This window comes from Amblyomma americanum, chromosome 3 (genome assembly GCF_052857255.1).
Source record: "Amblyomma americanum isolate KBUSLIRL-KWMA chromosome 3, ASM5285725v1, whole genome shotgun sequence".
NCBI classification, from domain to species: Eukaryota; Metazoa; Arthropoda; class Arachnida; order Ixodida; family Ixodidae; genus Amblyomma; species Amblyomma americanum.
In genome coordinates this window covers 153,431,485-153,451,861 of record NC_135499.1, presented here as the reverse complement: position 1 = coordinate 153,451,861, position 20,377 = coordinate 153,431,485, and the positions used below count along the sequence as shown (strand labels likewise).

The window sequence follows — 20,377 nt, the reverse complement described above, 5'->3', positions numbered from 1 at the left end:
AACAAGGTACCTTGGAGCATCTGATCTGCATGTGTTTCCAGCACTACGCCTACAAAGTAAATCGACAAGGTTCCGACGTAGCGGTCAGGTCAGAAGAGAGTGAGACAAACGCACAGTAGTTTGTTAAATCCCATTAGTCTCGACTAATCTCGAGGAAAAAAGGCTCAAAGATCGCGCGTGGAGTAGAATGGTCGCTTGGCGCAACGTCTAGGAGTGGTATCCACAATAACTCAAGCAAAAAGGACGGCTGTGAAGTGCTGTTGGGTGTAAAGCAAAGACGCAGCCGCTTGGTTCTTTTCGAATCCCTAGCGAAAATTCCCCAGCGAAACGCTAGCCTTTCTACACATTGGAACGTCTGCGCTGCCTGTCTGCCTCTTATTAGTGATGGAGGACTGAAGATGTGTTCTACTCAGGTTGAAGCGTTCGGCAGCCCTCAAGATGTGCAGGCTACAGCTGCGGCGTCCTGTGACTTTCAGTGCGTTTGTCATTGTTTGTCGTGCTAGATACAGACCACATTGCTCTACTTCTTATTCTTTTACGCCCCCCTCATTCCTTTCCCCCAGTGCAGGGTAGCCAACCGGAACATTTTACTGGTTAACCTCCCTGCCTTTCCTCTACAACTTCACGCAGCAAAAAAAAGCAAAGAGAAACACTGCTCTTGCTATCCATTGCAGCCTGTGTGAGAAAGAAAAGCACTTTCTGCAAGAAAGCGAACGCAGAGTCCTGGGCAATCGAGGTAGCTGGTCTGTATTTTGAATATTGGAGTAGTGTAAGGTGAAAGGGGGTTCGTGCACAAATAAAACAGGGGATAGAGTTCACGGCGGGCGACACAAAGCAGCGAGCAGAACGGCGGGCAGCGCAGAAGACGGCCAGTCCAACCGAAGCGATCTCGTGCAGCGCGGGGACGCTTCTTCTTCTTCTTCCTCTTCTTCCTCTTCTTCTTCTTCTCCCTCTTCTTCTACTTCTTCCTCTTCTTCCTCTTCTTCTTCTTCCTCTTCCTCTTCTTATTCTTCTTCCTCTTCTTCTTTTCCTTCCTCTTCTTCTCTTCCTTCCTCTTCTTATTCTGCTTCTTCCTCTTCTTATTATTCTTCTTCCTCTTCTTATTCTTCGTCTTCTTCGTCTTCCTCTTCTTCTTCCTCTCCTTCTTCTTCTTCTTCTTCTTCTTCTTTTCCTTTTTCTTTTTCTTTGCCTTCTTCTACTTCTTCTTTTCCTTCTTCTTCTTCTTCTTCTCCTCCTTCTTCTTCTTCTTCTTCTTATTCTTCTTCCTCTTCTTCGTCTTCTTCTTCAGTAAATTCGTCTTTCATCGGCGCCTCGTCTTCATCGGCGTTTCGTCAGTGATCTGCGTATGCGGCATCAGGCGCGGCCGTCATGGTTCGCTACAATTGCCCCGTGAACGAAGAGGAGCCACCCTGGCGACCTACGGCGAGGGAAAGAGGATCGGGTCGTAGTAGGTCTTCAGGCGGCTGACGTGGACGGTTTCTCGGGCGGCCGCGATGGCGCAAGTCCGAAGAGGGGTTGAGCAGCTCCACGATGTAATCCACAGGCGACGTTTGCTGGACGACGCGATAAGGGCCGTGGTATTCTGTACAGAATTTTGACGACAATCCTGGTGGTGTGCCTGGAACCCAGAGCCAAACTAGGGATCCTATCGGAAAAAATGTGTTGCCTGTTATTGTCATCGTGTCGATGCTTTTGGCGGCCTTCGGATGCCGAAGTAAAAAAGCGCGCCAACTGGCGGCATTCCTCCGCATGCTTTGCGACTTCGGGAAGGGGCGTCCACTCGGAGGCGTCAGGAGTACATGGTTAGAGTATATCCTTCGTGGACGACGGCTCACGCCCATACAGCAGGAAGAAGAGGTAAAACCGGTGGTTGACATACACCGTGAACATGTATTCGAGACTACGATTGAAGCTCTCGGTCAGCCCGTAAGTTTGAGGATGGTAGGCAGTGGTGGTTCGATGTACGATGCGACATTCGGTAAGCAGAGCTTCAACGACGTGGGAAAGAAAGACGCGGCCTCTGTCACTTAGCAGCTCGCGCGGTGCGCAGTGGCGAAGAACAAAATGATGCAGCAGGAACATAGCAACTTCGCGGGCAGTAGCAGCAGGAAGGGCGGCTGTCTCGGCATACCGGGTGAGGTGGTCGACGCCGACGATAATCCAACGGTTCCCAGAGACCGTACAGAGTAGCGGGCCGTGGAATACAACGCCAATGCGATCGAAATGACGTGCCGGGCAAGGGAGTGGTTGCAATGGACCGGTCACACGAGGAGCGGATGTCTTCCGCCGCTGACAGGCGATACAAGATCGGACGTATTTCCGAACATAGGCGTATATGCCGCGCCAATAGTAACGCTGAGAAATTCTTTTGAATGTTTTCAGCGCACCAGTGCGCGCACACTGAGGGCCGGCGTGGTAAGAGGCGCAAATTTGAAATCGTAAATGGCGGGGAATGGCGAGAAGCCACCGCCGACGATCAGGCATGTATAGTTGCGGCGGTATAGATGCCGTCCCGGAGGGCAAAGTGCGGAGCTTGACGCCGTAATGTTCTTGAAGGCGCTAGGTTTTGTGACGAAGACATGGCGTCTATGAGGGAAGCAAGCCACAGGTCCTTCCGCTGCTCAGTAGGCATATCAGCCACGGTAAGAGACGAAAGCACGTGATCTGTCGCCGAGGAGCAGGCAGCGTCGCTGGGAAGCGGAGACCGAGACAAAGCATGGGCGTCCATGTGCTTTCGGCCGGAACGGTAGATGGCGCGAATGTCAAACTCATGAAAGCGAAGAGCCCATCGAGCGAGGCGACCGGATGGATCTGTAATAGACGATAACAAGCAGAGCGCATGGTGGTTCGTGACGACGTCAAAGCGGCGACCGTACAGATAGGGCTAGAATTTCGTTAGTGCCCATACAATAGCTAAACATTCCTTCTCCGTGACGGAATATTTGGATTCAGCTTTGGTGAGCACGCGACTCGCGTACGCAACTACGTATTCTTCAAACCCATCTTTTCGCTGAGCCAAGTGAGCTCAAACCAAGACAGTCGTAGGTTCGCTACAAACGTAATGGTCCCTTCTTTTGGTGCTTAACAAAATCTTTGTTTTAAAGTTTTTTTTCCCTCACTCGCATCGAGAACTTAAGACTCCCATAGAAAACCGACGTGGAACGCATTTGAAGAAGGAAAAACGTTAACAGCCAAAAATGCAAGCCTCCTGAGGAGAGATCTGCGAACACATTATATACCGAAATCTTCCAATTTATGAAAAGTTATGTTCCCAAACTCTTTCCCATTGAAAAATGCTTTTGTCCAGAATTGTTGGGTACGACCACGTAAGAATGCTAAACTGTAAAAAGTGAAGTCGAGATTTCATGCGTTTAGGAATAGACAGTTCTCTCCTTTGAGCGACATGACAGGGAATCATTGTTGTGTCTGTAGGGACAGCCTTTTGGGGAAGGCATTGAAGGAACCACCCATGAGGGAAAAAACAAAACGATCGTTTAAACTTTCACTCGCTTGCTTGGGCAGTAAGGCGCGTCCATCAGTGTTGCGGGAGGTGCGCTTCCACTTGCATAAAAAGTGGCATTACGCGAGGAGAGTCGTATAAGAGTTCTCGCAACACACAACCGAAAAATAAGAATCGCAGAATGGCGGGTATTATTACACCCGAAGAGGGGGCACAAAACACTTTTCACTCCAAGAAACGACTCGCCAGCTCCCTGCCAAAGGTTAACGAGCCCATACGCACAAGCTAAAAAGAAAAAAATAACGCGTCCCGCGGTCGGCGGATCCCTAAATTACGCGCGGTAGAAAACACTGACCCAATTACGCGTGCTCTGTTGCCGCAAGCGTTGAAAAAGGGTTCCTAATGCGCGGACCCCCTTCCCTGCCACCCTCCATGAGCGGCCATTATTTCAGAGAACCCTGAAAACTGCCTCCGCAATTTATTTAAACGCCCGGTCTTTCCGGGTGAAATATTTGAGTGCCCGTATCTTACACGACGCACCTCCGAAGCTGCGGGGCCCACACGCACAGACCAGGCAATAAAAATGGCCCGCGGTCCCTCTCTCCCCATCGTGAACACTTCATGTGCCCCGTTACGATCCGAGCGTGTTCGTTTAAACGCCTAAGCCTCTTTCCGAGGTTCACAAACTAGGTAAAAAATGACAGAAACGGACAAGTAAGTCCCGAGTGAAGAACGCCTCGAGTATAGATGACGCCAGCCGACATAAGTGTATATATACCGGTCCGCTTATGCCCAAACGCGCTACTTTGTTTATGACGTCTATAACGCTTATCCGCGAAGATAGAGAGGGTCATTTCCCTCATACTTGCGATTTATAAAAGCAACGCTGCGACGAAGGAAGGAGCGCGCTTAAATAAACCAGGACGAGGATGCGGTGGAAACTCGCTCTTATCCGAGGTTATACACCGTGTTTCCCTTAAGAACTGCGTCTCCATCCAATGAACAGCAGAAGGAGCAGCTAGCGCGCCGCGCTCCTGATATTCGAGTCCCTTCGTTAGTTCGAATAAGCGAACGGCGAAGCACCACAGCTGCAATCATTTCTCTTGGAGATCAAAGGCACTGTGGCACGGCACACAGCGGCACACCCTCGCGCTTGCCAAAGCGTTGTCCCTCCCCCCTCCAACTAGTTCTTTTTTTTTGCTTTTTTCCTTTCGGCCCTTTTTTTTCTTTTTTTTCCCTCGCGCAACTCTGGCTCGTTATTTAGGCTCGTTTTAAAACAAGCCCGGGGCTCACGCGCTTCTCTGTGCGGGCCGGCTTCGTTCGGACACACACAGACAGACAAAGAGGGGGGTAACTCTTGCAGAGCCCCCCCCCCCCCCCCCCCCCTGCCTTTGCAACTCGCGCAGCCCGGCGCTACCACGAAGGCACGGAAGCGAGAAAGAGGGAGGAGAGGGTTCGGTTCTCGCGAGAGAGAGGGATCGATAGGGAAACACTTTGCAGCGTCGTTCACGTGTGCTCCGGACCCAAATTGGACCATTTATTTTGGAAGCGGCGTCGCTCGGAAGCCACCTCACTCTCCCCTCCAGCTTTTTGCGTCCGCCCTTTTTCAACTGCCTCGCTCTCTCTCTCTTTCTCAACTTCCCTTCCCTCCTCTCCCACCTTCACCGCGTTCTCGAAGAGACTGAACTGTTTCTTGACTTCGCGAACGTTGTTCCTTCCGTCGAGGAGCACTCTCCGTTCTCTATCCGGCTTCTATGCTACTTTCTCTTCCTTTACTTCTATTTTTTAAACTTTTTTCTCCGGTTTGAGACAAAAAGGGCGGGCTGAGACCAGTGGACCGTATGCGCTCCTCCGCTGTAATCAACTTTCAGGGAAATGCGCCCGCGGAGTGTACGTGTGTCGAGAGCCACCGCACGAACGAGCGAAGAGAGCAAAGAAAGATGGAGGAATGTAAAAAAGATGTATGTAAATTGAGCGCTGAAAAGGAGATGAAAAGAAGAGGGGGAGAGAGTGGTGCGACGACAGAGTAAGTACGCGTCAAGGACCGTCTGAGCCGAAAATGGAAGGGTTTTGAAACTTTCTTAAACAGGGGCGCACCACCGGCTGCTGAAGAGGGATGTGGGCTTCGTCGAGTACTCGGAAGTGGATGGGTCCGGAGGTCGGCAAAGCGAAAATTCAACACTTTCAACTCGTCGAAGCCATTCGATAATAAAAGTTGAGAAACGAAAGGTCATAACGAGAGTAAAATTCAAAGTGAAAGCAGACTGATGACATACGTTTTCCGCGTATGTTATTTTCTCCCCGGTGTTACTACCACATTAAATCTGATAATCTTTCATTTCTATATAAAGTTCTTCAACTTCCTCGGCGCCTTTTCCTCTTTCATTTAAGCTCAGTTTTGTTTTCTACCGAGCGAATTAAATTCGCTTCGTTAGCAGGTTTCGCTCGCATTTCGTTTCCACGTATAAGAACTACTTTGCTTGCAGCAAAGCTTTCAAGTGGCGATTCACGGTTCCCCTCGTGTTTGAGGCACGCAAATATGAGGTTTCAGGTAAAACAGGAAGGAGGTAGGGATGCATAAAGCGGGACCTGCTTCGTCATGAAAGGCTTCTTTTTTCCGTGTACCTTTACCGCAACTAGTGGCTTTTAGCGCAAACCAAGAAAACGAGGCATTTGTCATTCGAAACCACCGTCCATATTTTAAGGCGTTCTGGGTGAACCAAGCGGCGAAGTTAATATCCATGAGCGTACTCACTCACTTAAACCAGCAATTTCACCCCAACATACTTGCCGCGCACTCACCTGAGCTCTAAGCGTAAGCAGCCAGTTCGGCGCTATATGGAAACTCTGTTGGTAACCGTCCGCGATAAAGTGCATGCAGTGTCGATTAAAATGAACACTTTTTGCGTCGCTAGCTATCGTGATTACTCACTGAGAAAGCCGCGGTTTTTTTTACTTTCTACCTTTTTTCTTCCTTTTTTGCTTCTACCGTGCAGACTTCCCATTCCCTGGTCGCTTCATGCGTACAGGGCTCTGCATAGGCGGCACCCTGTTTGTTACACTCTCTTGCCCTCTACGCCAATGCATTAAGCCCGTCCCGTCCTGGATACACTCAGCTCCGCCACGCATTGCTATTAATTTCCTTTAGCTCCGATCCCACGTGGCTTCTCTTGCACTCGTGTCAGCGCGCAGAGAACAGCCTCGTTAGTTAGGCAAAACTTACGCCTAACCATTGTTCGTTAGCGTTGCAGGTTCGTTCCCAAATGCAGCGCACGGAAACGTTGGCCTGCAGCGTTTGTTCTGCGCCTGGCCTTCACCGAACCGAATAGAGGCGCGAGCGAATAAATTTTTCAGACCAACGTCGCAAGTAAGCGAATTCGCAACGACGACGAGGCGTGTAGCGTCGTCATCTGTCGGAGGCACCTGTGCCCAACAAAAGAAGCCCAACGCGTTCGGGCGGGAGCAAGAAAATTATACGCCTCAATGCACGAAGGAAGAAAAAAGAAGGAAGGAAGAGAAAGAAGACCGTATAACGACGGCTGCAGCTGGCGACTGCGCGGCTGGAAACGCAAGAGGCGCAAACCCGCCAACTTCCCCGGAACTTCGGCGCCCTGTGTAGCAAAACAAGCGGCTATGTTGCTTGTGCCATTATGCAACACGTGACGCGAATTTCACCCGTGTTTTTCGACAAAGCTAAATTTGTCAATTTTTTCATCAATATTTTAATTATTAATGCTAGTTATACCGTTACCATCGCATAGTAAACACCCCGCTGCTTCAGCGCTGATTTCATTCCTCGCTACGTATACGACGAGGATCGGATAATTTACGAACACACAAACACACATGCAGAAAAATTAAGACGTTGCTAAGGCAACCTCGGACGCGGAGCAGAAAATCGTTTCTACACTGCAGTGCCTTCACTTCCTCATGCATTGCGATGAAATGGCGCTCGCTTTCCGCGCGTTTATTTTTATTTTTTTTGTGCGACTAAGTCCAAAACACTGTTTCTGTCTCTCCACTACAGCTGCTCAAAGACGCATTATCGCTCCATTCATCCCTGAATTAAGGCTTAGAGGTCATGCACTACAAAAACAAAATGTCAAACAGTCCCTATGACTTTGAAATTGCTCTGGATACGGTCCGATTCTAATTAAACTTGACACCGCAAGTACCGGAAGCTGAAGACATTTCTTTAGAGATTCCAAGGGAACAATACATCGAGCGCTGCGCTAATCACTTCTATTTATTCCTGCTTTCAACTCTTTCTGCTGTTCCAAATGACTCTCGATGTGCAATCATCTGTCATGTGCATTGCCTACATTAAACTTCGAAGTTCATTTTGGACGTGTCTGATGTTTAAGTGCAGTAAAGACGTTATTGTCATAGACGGCAATGAGCCCGCAGTCATAAGGATACGCGGTAAAAATCAGGAAGCGTAAATGATTTTTCAAAGTAAAAACCTGAGGAACCTTTAAAGGTAACGTCTCTAGCAAGTATGAAGTCATGAAAGGTGAGTCGTTTAAAATTGTTTTTCTTAAATACATCTGCTTAGTCTGAGGGTGTCCAACACGTCCATGTATTGAAGAAGCTCTCACCTAAGAAGAACTCCGGATTTTTACAAGAAGTTTCTTCAGCTTACGAAGAGACTTCGGCTAAAATCTCGTTATATTTACTGAACTCCAGAGACTATTACTGCTAGGGCGGAGAGCACGTGCCGTTGAACTTCTCAAAACCTATAAACCACTTCTCCGCTTCTTTAAGCGTTTACAGCAGATGCAATGGCATCGCAACTAAAGCAGTGCAAAACGCCCTGCTTACGGTAAGTCATTGTAATGTTCTTGCAAATCCCTTTAACCATGAAGTCATGTCAAAGTTGCTGTCACTTCATGCTTATTTCAACGCAGCATGAATCGAAGCATGAAGCACTAAGTGGGTAGAGCCTTGCTTCTGTAATTCTGTGCATCTACTAAGCATGCTTCTTTGCTTCTATAAACTATGCTGCTATTAAATATGAGGTGGCTAGATCCGTGCTTAGTGCGACTGGGCATATCTAGTTCTAAGCATGATATGGCTAGCAGAATCTATGTGCACAGGCTGGCGGTAGTGGACGCGTGGCTTCGAGAATAATAATAATAATAATTGGTTTTTGAGGAAAGGAAATGGCGCAGTATCTGTCTCATATATCGTTGGACACCTGAACCGCGCCGTAAGGGAAAGGAGGGAGTGAAAGAAGAAAGGAATAAATAGGTGCCGTAGTGGAGGGCTCCGGAGTAATTTCGACCACCTGGGGATCTTTAACGTGCACTGACATCGCACAGCACACGGGCGCCTTAGCGTTTTTCCTCCATAAAAACGCAGCCGCCGCGGTCGGGTTCGAACCCGGGAACTCCGGATCAGTAGTCGAGCGCCCTAACCACTGAGCCACCGCGGCGGGGCCTTCGAGAAGCACAGGATTTGATTTTGGGCTAGACCAGCAATTGTACTGAGGCAACGATCGTTGAGACAGACAGCGTTTGGATGAGACTGCGAAAGAGTTATTTCTGCCTGGCTTGCGCTGGTTTTGTATAATTCACTGTGTAGCGGCTTGCAGAGCAACCGTTTTACAGAAGCTGTGCTAAACACTCCACTTGAGCTCACTAAAATTAGAGAAAGAGCAGCGCACTAAGCTCTTTAATGACTAAAACAAGGAAATTAGCCAGCGCTAAAAACCGATGGCATGCTACTGGACGTTACAGAGAGGTTTTAGAGTGAAAGATAATGGAATATTGTGCTTAATAGAATGAAAAAACTATCCCTGGTGCCCATCGGTCATGCGGTGAGCACAAGCTCTCCCCTGGCATGGTGCTCGGCTTATCTGGGGTGAAATATGCTTCGGAAGTAGGCCTTCGACCACGCCTTGTGTAATGAAGACTACTTTTTGCCATGACGCTCTTTTGCCAAATCTGCCCTTGCGCCATAAAAAATCATAACCATCATCATAATCATCATCAAAAACAAACTGTGCAAAAGAGGGAGGGTTTTAAATGAGAGTGCACAGAGTTGAAGGCAGCGGGAAGGACTACAATAAGATTTCATAGTTTGTCCAGAAGTCTAATGCCTTGCAGACAGAAGAACGGCGAGCAAATAGTTAAATAATGTTCGGTGCTGTTGCGAATGATAAGGCCAGAAAACTAAAATGCCATTAATTGGCAGTAACGTTGGAATGAGGGGCCTCCATATAAAACTCGTACATTGTCTGACCGTCTATACAAGCTGGCCATTCCGACAAAATGTGCTGCACAGTTTCAACAAAGACGCAGTTATCACAGTGCGGAATGACGGCACAGTACTGCGCTGCGCTGTTTTGTCGCTGTGCTGTTTTCCCTTGCGCTGTTCTCTCGTCGTGCTGTTTTGTCACTGTGCTGGTTTGTCCGACGTGCTGTTTTGTCAGCGTGCTGTTTTTCCCTGTGATGTTTTGTCGCTGTGCCTTTTTTTTCTTGTGCTGTTTTGTCACTTTGCCTTTTTTTCTTGTGCTGTTTTGTCACTTTGCCTTTTTTTCTTGTGCTGTTTTGTCGCTGTGCCGTTTTTGTGCGCTGTTTTGACGCATGCTGTTTTATCGTGTGCTGTTTTATCGTGTCTCCGGGGTACCAACAGCTGTTAGTGAACGCGGCATTCAGACGGAGCCGATGGTCGACAATCCAGGTGGCGAGGAAGTCTTGATTTTAAGTGGGGATTAATCGAATGCAGGAATAAATAATCATGTGATTATAATTAACCTATCTCCTCATCATGTAAACTAGCACAAAGCCTCTGGAAGAGACAAGATAGCTGGTGAACGTGGTTGCGATGTACGGTAACTACATCGCAACGTAACGTCGCGCTTGTGATGTTATACAGTACTAATGGTAGCATAGAATGTTTTTCTCAAGCAGGAAAAGAGGCATATGCATAGCGCCGCAGCACCAGCGCCTACATATCGCTCTGCTAACAGTGATGGACAGATGTGTTTGGTCGTGAGGCTCCATGTCAGAATATTTTTAACCTTTGTTTAGCACTACCGTGCCACGGTCGTGTTCTAGCTGTAAGCTCTAAGAAATGAAGACTGTATAAGCTTGTGGCTCTCCACGAAAACCACAGGGCAGACCACGACACCCAGTTCCCCACACTGCCTCATTACAGTCGAGCCCACTTAAAACGAAGCTGACGGTCATGCGTATTTCGTTCGTTATATCCGATGTCGTAGCAAGTGAACTCTCTATATAACAGCCAACGTAACAAGTCCAGCAAAAGTGGCGTTTATTTCTTTAAAAAACTGTGTTATGAGCGTCTAGTTGCTCAAAGCAGACCCTACCGCGGCTCTTTCCAGGCTCTCGAGAGCAGTCATGAACGCCTCGCAGGGACGCTTGCTGCAAACAGTCAACTTTAGAGACGGAATATAACTAATCGTCGTTGAAGAGTCCACGGCAGCTGGCAGCAGGTCGACCACATTACTCAGATTCGCAGCGGTAGAGCAGTGCTCGTGCTTGGCGTTCAACGGCTTCCTCCGAGTACGCGGCTCTGCGATGTTGTGGACCGCAGGAGAGTAGTCATCCGAGGAAGCATCTGGCCAGCTATGCATCAGCAACGCGCTGCCACAAATCTACATGCTTCTGATCATGTGTGTTTTCAAGAGCTTCACCAATCGCTCCCAGACCCATGCAAATACGAAAGTGGCGCAGCGTTCGTGGCACACAATGCACAAGATATCTGCTGCAATGTCCGCTTTCTAACGCTCGGTTCATGGTATCAGCGCAAAAGATGGAGCCGACTGGGCAGGCGACGCATACCACGTGACCAGCATGGCCAGCAATGCATTCCAACTTCTCAAATCACTAATGTTAGTTGATTCGCGACCCACTGCGCTTCTTATTTCACTTGGGATGCTTTGACCAGCCGGCAAACACGCAGGCAATGATTGCCCTCGTAGGCCATCGATATATGCGCTTCTCGGGTAGTTACTTACTGTTTCAATGCCGCCTTTTTATTCCATTTTTTTGGTCGACGTGATCTCTCCGGGGCGGCGTGGTGAAGGCTGGGAGACTTTCTTCGATCTCAGTGCTTGCTGGAAGCGCGACCTCTTCAACATCGGGGGGAGTTTACGACGCCTCCTCAATCTCTGCAGCCAAGTCGTGCGGTCAAAATTGTTCGTTTTGTCTTAGACGAGTTGTCATTGCCCTGATGCATAATTTGACGGTAACACCGCACTCGTTCTTATTAAGTTAAGTCAAGCCATATATATTTCAACATCGCAGAGATGTTAGGGGAGCAGCCAAAAAGCCTATCAAAGGCTTGACGAGGGGCTGCGCCCCCATACAAAACTCGGCAACCTCGGCGCAAGAGATAACTATTCAAATAAATATTTTTTGCAGAAACAACAAGAGGGTGAAACGGCACTTCCAAATAATGTTGAATAAGGACTGTAGAAAAGGAGAGGTACAGTTGCGCCCAAAAACAAAAACATGCACCCAATGTGGAAAACATTTTTACAGAAATACCAAGTTTCGATAAGGTTACAAAAAATAAATGTAATCTGTACATTGTAATTAATCAACTGAGGTTAGAAGTGGCAAGTCGTAATCAGTGCTCTGTCATCCGTAATTGGTTGGGGTTTGCGCAATTATGAAATGATTTTTTGTACGCGTGTTCTAATTGCGAGACTTGTATTCAAGCCTGTACATTTCCTTGAAGAAGATGACTGGACTTATAGCTGTAGTCCTGTAGCGCCTTAATAAGGTTTGTTTGTATATCTGCGGGATAAGAATTATATTCAGTTTATGAAAAATCACTTCTGTATGTGCGTTCCGAAAAACATTGGCGATTATTCTAAGGGCTCGTTTCTGTAGTTTGTGAAGTTTGCTACCGTTCGAAATGGTGGTTCCCCAGACCAAAAAGCAGAAACCTATAACGGAAGAAAATAGTGACTGAAAGACAGTTTTTTTCACACACTGTGGTAACAAAACACCAAAGCCTAAACAGAATACCCACTACCTTAGCTATTTTGTTTGTCGTAGTGTCTATATGTTTATTCCATGATAAATGTTCATTGAAATACACTCCATGGCATTTAAATTCCGAGAAAAGCTTAATTTTAGCTGACCATAGCCACAGTGAAAAGACCAGGAAATCAATGATCCCATTTCTGGGCCGGAAAAACATTGCTCTGTTTTTTTTTTCGTATTAATTTCTAAGGATTTAATGGTTGTCTATTCATGAAGTGAACGCAAACACTGATTTGCCTGCCCAAACAGATCATATGCGTGAGTTGATTTTTTTTTTTTAAAGCGAGCGTTGGTTATTTCTGCGGCCGTTATAAGTGGGCTCGACTCTATCTCCGCTACTTTTGCGCACTATCAACCAATTATGCATCCGCAGTCTCGGTGTGCTCGTTTTGGGTCGCATGCAAAGGCATCAGGTACTACGGCGTTCTCATAATCACTACACGCCTCAGGCTCTAAGTGCACGTAATTGGTGGAGGGGGAGAATTGAGCATCTTAACGTAATTGCAGAAATGCGGGTAACTCTTGCAGGAGCTAGTTTTAATAATATGTGAGAATCTGCACAATACTCCTACCCAATTATTCTTACAAATGGCATCATTATCTAACTCTAACCTAAACCGGGACGCCGGCTAGAAGCACGTATTTTTAATTCCTAGTAGAGAGAACGGCACTAAAGAGTCATTTGAGGGAAAGAAAAGATGCTTGGACGCTGGGAGTTTCTTAGGATGCGCTGTGTATGGCTTGAAAATCAAATTCATGGTGAAGGTAGGGCGAAAGACGAGGACCAGAGGATGAAGGTAGACACGAACGTCATTCGACAAACTCATCGTGCTACAAGCGCGACGAGGGAATTGCAAACGAACTAATGAAGATTAGGTGATTAAACTTCGTACACTGCACTAGTATAGAGTCCTCCCCAAGTGGCAAAAAAATTGATGATGTGCACCTTATCATGTGTTCAACATTCTCGGACAAAGATTTTTAAAATTGGAATCCCTAGCGAAAATTTCAATGGACAGCCTATAAACAGTCTATCAAAATTTTTGTGAGCTTGAAACACACGTAGCGACGAAACGAAAAAAGAAACACTGCTCGTCATATTCAGTGCAGCCTGTGTGAGAAAGAAAAAGAAAAGCACTTTCACTTTCTTCAAGAAAGCGAAAGCAAAGCCCCGGGAAATCAAGGTAGCAGGTCTGTCACATGTCCAGCATTTTTGGACAAACATTTTGCATATTGTAATATTATAAGGTATTGTTATAAAAACATTTAAAGCAATGGTCCATTCTTCTGCTGCCTAAAAAATCTTTTAAAGTTTAAAGAGTTTCCAGCGATCGTATCGAAGAGTTAAGACTGCCTTAGAAAACCAATAGGGAACGATTTTGAAGATAGCAAGGACGTTAACAGAAAAAAATAAGACTACCGTCGGGTGATCTACAGATATATTGATTGTTATAGTGAAATCTTACATTATGTGAAAAAATTGCGTCCTTGAACTGTTTCCCGCACAAAATTGCTCCTGTCCAGATTTGTTGGGTATGATAGAGCTGATTTTCGTGCCCAAAAAAGCCCAATTTTGCTACATTTAAAAGGCTACCGATCAAACATAATTTAACGAACGCACATTCTAAGGCACATAACACTAGATAATCATCCATTCTATATGTAGGCCAAACGACGCTGTCCCATGTGAAGTTTCTTCAGAAATCTTCACTGAAGTAGGTCAATAAACGAAGCTACCGACTTCGTCATTTGCAGTACCACCTCATGTGCAGTTGAAAATGCAGCTACACTACAGTGGTGTGCATGAATTGACAGAGTGTACATTAAGCGTTCGAATGATGCCTACAGTGTGCTGTTTGAACAAGAAAAACGCGCAGAATTCTCTCACGAACGTACCCTAGATGTGAGCATTCGCTCAGCTGGAGTGTGGGGGACCCCCGCCTTAATATACAGGAAAAGGAAAGAGTGAGCCATGCAACAAACGTGAGTTAATGACATCCTGGTCGAAATCAAGAGGAAGAAATTGGATTGGGCAGGGCATGTAATGCGAAGGCAAGATAACCGCTGGTCCTTAAGGGTAACGGAGTGGATTCCAAGAGAAGGTAAGCGTAGCAGGGGGTGGCAGAAGGTTGGAAGGACGGATGAGATTGAGAAGTTTGCAGGCAAAGGGTGGATGCAGCTGGCAAATGATAGGGTTAATTGGAGAGACATGGGAGAGGCCTTTGTTCTGCAATGTGCTTTGTTCTCTATGCAATATTTTATCACAATTTATTATTCTACAATTTTTTTATGTTATTCTAAGGCTTGCGCTTTTGTTTGCTGCCTTTGCTGTTTGGTTGTGATCCCGAACAGCAGCAATCTGCGCACTACGAATTACCTCGTGGGTAACTTACACACTCAAAACCTAGTTCTTACAGCGATTGCTATAGTTGCACGTCCTAAGGTTTGGCAGCGTTCTTTCAAAAACATTAGAACTCGTTTCTGAGTCACGCTGTTGTTGAATAACCGGCAAGTCATGCAGTGGTTAGATTCGTACTTTACACTACGGCACCAGTTTTCAGACATCTGATTGTAGTTCTCCAACAGCGCCCGTCCTTTCAGAAGTCGCTCAGGGCCTAGTCCTTGGGCAACTTCTCTTCCTTATTTATTTGAACGGCCTCTCATTAAATTCACGCGCACGCTGTCCGTTCTTCGCCGACGACTGTGTTATATACCGAAGCATTACATCCACCGAAGATCCGCCCCACTTAAGCGACTATCTGGCAGCAGGTTCCAACTGGCGCCGCACTAGGCATATGAGCATAAACCGCGCATCAAAATGACAGTAAAACGAAAGAAAGAACCACTCCAATGCATGCACAAAATTAATAGCATTTCGATTAACTAAGCAGACCAGACAAAGTACATTGCCCTGACTATAACATCGAAGCTTAGCTGGAGCCTATGTATGTAGTCCATTGTCTCAGCAGCGTCAAAAAATTTCTGGTTATTAAGGCACAGTCTGAATCATTCCACGAGTAAGACTGAATTGGCAGCCGTATACACATCGCTTATGCGGTCACTGCTCGAATACGCCGACGCTGTTTGGGCCCGGCGCACCAAAAGGGAAATAAATACCTTTGAAAGCGTCCAAAGGAAAGCACTCAGATTTATTTATTACGCGTACGGGAGGCAGGTTACGCTAACTGATCTGTTTGAACCGATCTGGACTTTCCATCGCAGAATTGCGTTGCAAAGTGCGCAGGCTAAAAGTGCTGTTGAAAATAATACATAATAAAGCAAAACGAAAGCTTCATAGTTACATGCAGTACAACACAACGCGCCACACGAGAGGACATTTTGATCTCAAAACGCTGGACTAAAGCTTATTCGTTTTCATTCTTCCCACGCACCATTTACCGAGTGGAACCAGCTCCCACGTGTCATTAGCCACATGTTATCACAGAAAGCTTTTCCGACCGCTAATACTTCGAATGTGTCGCGTTAGTCCGTTTAGTGTGCAGTGTACTTTCATCGCTCTGGTTCCTGTCTGATTGACGTTGGATGGTTTGGTTGTACTCTCTGCTCTTTTGCTTTTGGTTGAGTGTAAAGACTTGTATCATCTTGCCTTAATCCCCTTTTCATGTCATTTTATACTCTTTCTCGTCTTATATCAATACTGTTATGACTACCAGAGGGCAGTCGGAGTACCTAGGCACAAATCCGACCGCGGCAGCAGCGTTTCGATGGAGGCGAAAGGCAAAAGGCGTCCGGGTACTGTGTGATGTCAGTGCGGGTTAAAGATCCCCAGCTGGTCGAAATTATTTCAGAGCCCTCCACTACGGCGCCTCTTTATCTCTTTCTTCTTTCGTTCTCACCTTCCTCCCTTCCCTCACGGCGCGGTTGTGGTGTCCACCGAGAAGTGCGATATTTACGTGCTGCGCCTTTCCTTTTCTCAAAAAATAATTTTCGCGTCGCAGAATGAGCGAGTGAAAGATGATGAAGACGGCTTTATCCAGCGCACAGCGTGAGAGTCTACCATGCAGCTAGCTAATCACATTTTGGCAAGTTGAAGCTCCCGCAGAAAGACACTTCCGAAGGAAGTGACTTTCTGTCGGATTGGTTTGCGTTGTCAATGTGTGGTCTTTCCTTGCAACCCTTTTAGCTGTGTTATCTGTTAAGTTGCTGCAGCGCACCAACTCAACTGGCAGCCCTGGAAATAATCCCTGTATATATCTCGTTCGCGTACATATATACGTGTGTAACAAATAACCTGTTGTAGGGAAAAAAAATTGCGGCGATGGCCGTGTAGGGATCCAAACTATCCAGTTTATGGCAGCGGTGGTTAGAATCCCGCATGGGGCTGAATATCGTTTTCTCTTGGACGCCATTTTCACGGAAATATTCGGAGGGTTGTGGCTAGACTTCATGCCCGACCTGACGTTTGCCGCAGTTTCCGGGCGATGTTTGCCATAATTTGACGAGAATGAGGCCTAAAAGCATTTCAATATTAAAATAGCATACGCAGCAATTCTGGACAAAAAACATTTTTGAGCGGTAAACCATTTACAAACGCAATTTTTTCATATAATGCAAGATTTCACTATAACAATCACTATATCCGAAGATCACCCAATGGCAGTCTTGTATTTTTGCTTCTATTCACGTTTTTGCTATCGTTAAAAGCGTTGCCCATTGATTTCCTATGGCAACGTTAACTCTTTAATGCGATCGCTGGAAACACTTGAAAAGAAAGATTTGGCTACATGTCAGAATAATGAACCATTACCTTCAATATTTCCATAAGAGTGTCTTACAATTTTCCAATTGTCAAAATGTTTGCCCGAGAAGGCTGGACTTGGTACGCGTAGAACCTCCAGCCTGCGCAGCGGGACGCGAACGTTGGTCAATATTTTGTTTTAACCTGCTCACCATCTACGAGAGGCCCCGTATGCGAAGGCATGCAATTACGATCAGTTACCTAGGGTTCTTCAATCTGCACTGACAATGGGCAGCCTAAGGGAATTTTAGCATTGAGCTCCCGTTGAACTGAAGGCGCCACAGATGAGATTCCATCCCTTGGTTTTCTTCTTTTTAATAAAGACCGTCGACTATAGTTCAATGCGCAGTACTGATCACATGTTTCCTTCCCCGTAAGAATTACGCAATCATCACTGGCCAAGTCAGCCCTCCTTGCGTAACTAAAGCTTATCCAACAGAGCTTGTTAACCTTGTTCAGGCCTGAGCAAATCTCATCACCTCGTAACACTACCCCAGTCTGTGCCGCGCTCGACTGCTTTCGCCTATTCTTGGTGCTCACTCTGTCACACTAAAAGGAGGTCAGGTATACACCCTGTACATTACACCTACTTGCAAAATCAGCTTAAAAAGAAACAGTATTTCATCGCATTTGAACCCCAATTAAGGTGCACAAAAGTATTTCTACGCATCTCCTATGTTTATTACAAAGTTTTGAGCTCTCTTATGAAGACAAATGACATCAGTTTGCACTCTTAGAGGTTTTTTCGACAGTACAAAATGTTATCGTTGCTTGCTTTAACAAATACATACTCCCTGCTTTCAGGTAATTCAGAGTTCAGTTGTGCCTCCTACCTGATAACAAACTGCACAAAATGCATGCATTGCTGAAGCGTACATACATTGTGTATCACCGTGCTTTCGTAAAGTCTCGCGACGACACAAAATGGCCGGACAAAGCTGTACAATGTGTAATCGGTCATGCCGCAGCTGTGCAGCTCTACTGCTTTGTCACGTTCGAGCCTAGGTGACCGTCCGAGAAATGTTACACCGTGGAAGCACCCTGCAACGACTAGCGGCGAACCGGCATTTGGGAATTCGCTCCGCCCAATCCAAGAATTTTGGTATTTTATTTTTGTAACAGACTACAAATGAAGCTACCAGCCCACATCTCTGGCACGCCACTAGCGCAGAGCGTGCGTGCTTTTTCTTAATACTCCTCTTAGTTAACCTGAGGAGGTTAACCGACGGAAACCGTCAGTACCCCCTAACGGCGCAACTTGCGACAGCGCTACGCCCGGATTCCACGAACTCGAATTTTCAAGGCTGGTAATTAAGAAGTTCTCTGGGAGGGACGACCTTCTGCCGGGCGGCTACTAATGCGATACGCTGAATTGTGAAGCTCGTAACGGGGAGGCGGTGACAGGGCGACAAGGGAAAGCGATTATGTGTGTCGTCACTTTCATCCCAGCCTCGCACTGCCTACACGGATTCGGGGCAATGGAGAGCCCTTATTATGAGCGGTGCTCATGGCGTGAAGCTTCGCTGAAGTGAGAGCTGACATCAGGAAATTGGAATGCAAAATTTCAAAGTTGCTGACACATATAGACAGACAGTCCACTAATAGCCGGCACCTTGGTTCGTCTCATGTAGCGGGCCGCATACTGTGCACCGTTCTTCAGACACGGGAGAAACTTTTGAACTCAGCCACTGATTCACTTGCTCACTCTCTCTAGCTTACACACTGCTGCGTGATGATTTTAGTGAGAAGGACACTTCCGAATCGTTTCTTTTTTTTTCAGGAAAAGAAATAGGTGGTTTTTACATTTTTGCAAGAAATCATTGGAGTTGCAGAACCGCTTCATTTCGCAAAAATGAAAGCGGTGAGATGAATGCGTGCGCACAACGCCTAACTCAATTTTCTTGATGACAGAAAAAAACACGGTCCGCCAGAGGTAGCTTTAACAATGAGAAAGCGAAGTGAGAAAAAAAAGTGAAAAAAAGCAAACAAAAATATGCACAAGCTTGACGTGAGCGAAATTAGGGTCTCTCAGCTGTCAAGCTTGCAGCCTTCCCATCCTGTCGTTTACCTTGTGTTGGTCTCTCGCTGAGCCGGCAGCCATGAACAATGGGAGACCGCGGTGTTGCGTTGCGAGCGTTTGGCACGGCAGAGGCGACGACGACTAGGTACACGACGTGACCGCCGCGTGGTCCGTCGAGCGACGCACGGACACCCCCCCTTCCCCTACCGCGCAGCGTCCCGCCAGGTGGTGCTGTGGCGACGCGTCGCTAGCGCGCGAGAGCGCCCGCGCGACTTGAGCGAGGGGGAAAGTCTCGCCCGCGCGCCATGAGAGAGGAGGAAGGGTTCGAAATAACGGTCGGTCAAAGAGAAAGCCTCCGCTCCGAGCCCACTCTCTCTCTCTCTCTCTCTCTCTCACTTCGCTTTCCCGCCCCTCGTTCACATCGCAACGTGGGTTGTTGGCCGGCGTCACACGGCAGAACACGTGCCTGCCGGTGACGTCGCCGCTGCCCAGCGCACGCGCTCGATGGCGATCCGTGTTTACAGCGGCGACATTGCCGCGAGGCTTGTCGACGGCTGTCATGACTCGGAGCCTGCTGCTGTACTTGCTGCGAGATAGTTGTTTCCCCCGCGCGCCCTTACGTTTGCAGAGTGCCTGGCTTTCGTCGAAGCTGTCTCCGGTTACCGTTCCCTCTTTTTTGCGCTATTTTTATTTGGCCTTCGTCGGAGCGCTCTTCCCGGGGTTGGCTTCTGCGTGTTCGTGGCACACCGTTCATTCTATGTGTTCAACCTCCCCCCCCCCCCCCCCGCCCTCTCTCCTTCTCTCTTTGTCTCTTGTTCGGCTAGTGCACAGGTATCCCATGTTGTAACAGAATCTGCAACATGGCGTTCCCCGCCCTCAAGCTCCCTCGCACCTCCTGACACCTCGCTAGCTACACGACATTCCAGGTGCCCTGGGCGCTGGCGAAGTGTTTACCCAGAGGAGGTTTATATTGGAGGACCTGCACACCTCGCGGACATGTCTTAGCACGAAGCCATTAGTATCGTCCGCCCACCACCGTTTCATACACCCTCATCGGGCCTCACAGACTAAAAGCCGGCGCACTGCACCCGTCGCTCACATAAGTAAATAAGTAAATA

The 20,377-nt window shown here is 47.3% G+C and overlaps 1 protein-coding gene across 2 annotated transcripts in view; it reads right to left on the bottom strand.

Moving 5' to 3' along the window:
• The window catches only part of LOC144125226 (uncharacterized), a 61,868-nt gene extending 42,371 nt beyond the window's left edge, over window positions 1-19,497 (bottom strand). For both annotated transcript variants that reach the window (XM_077658441.1, XM_077658442.1), the window contains exon 1: window positions 19,308-19,497. In XM_077658441.1, the coding sequence (XP_077514567.1) occupies window positions 19,308-19,340 (33 nt within the window). In that variant the 5' untranslated portion in view covers window positions 19,341-19,497. The remainder of the gene's footprint in view (window positions 1-19,307) is intronic.
• Window positions 19,498-20,377: the final 880 nt, after the last annotated feature.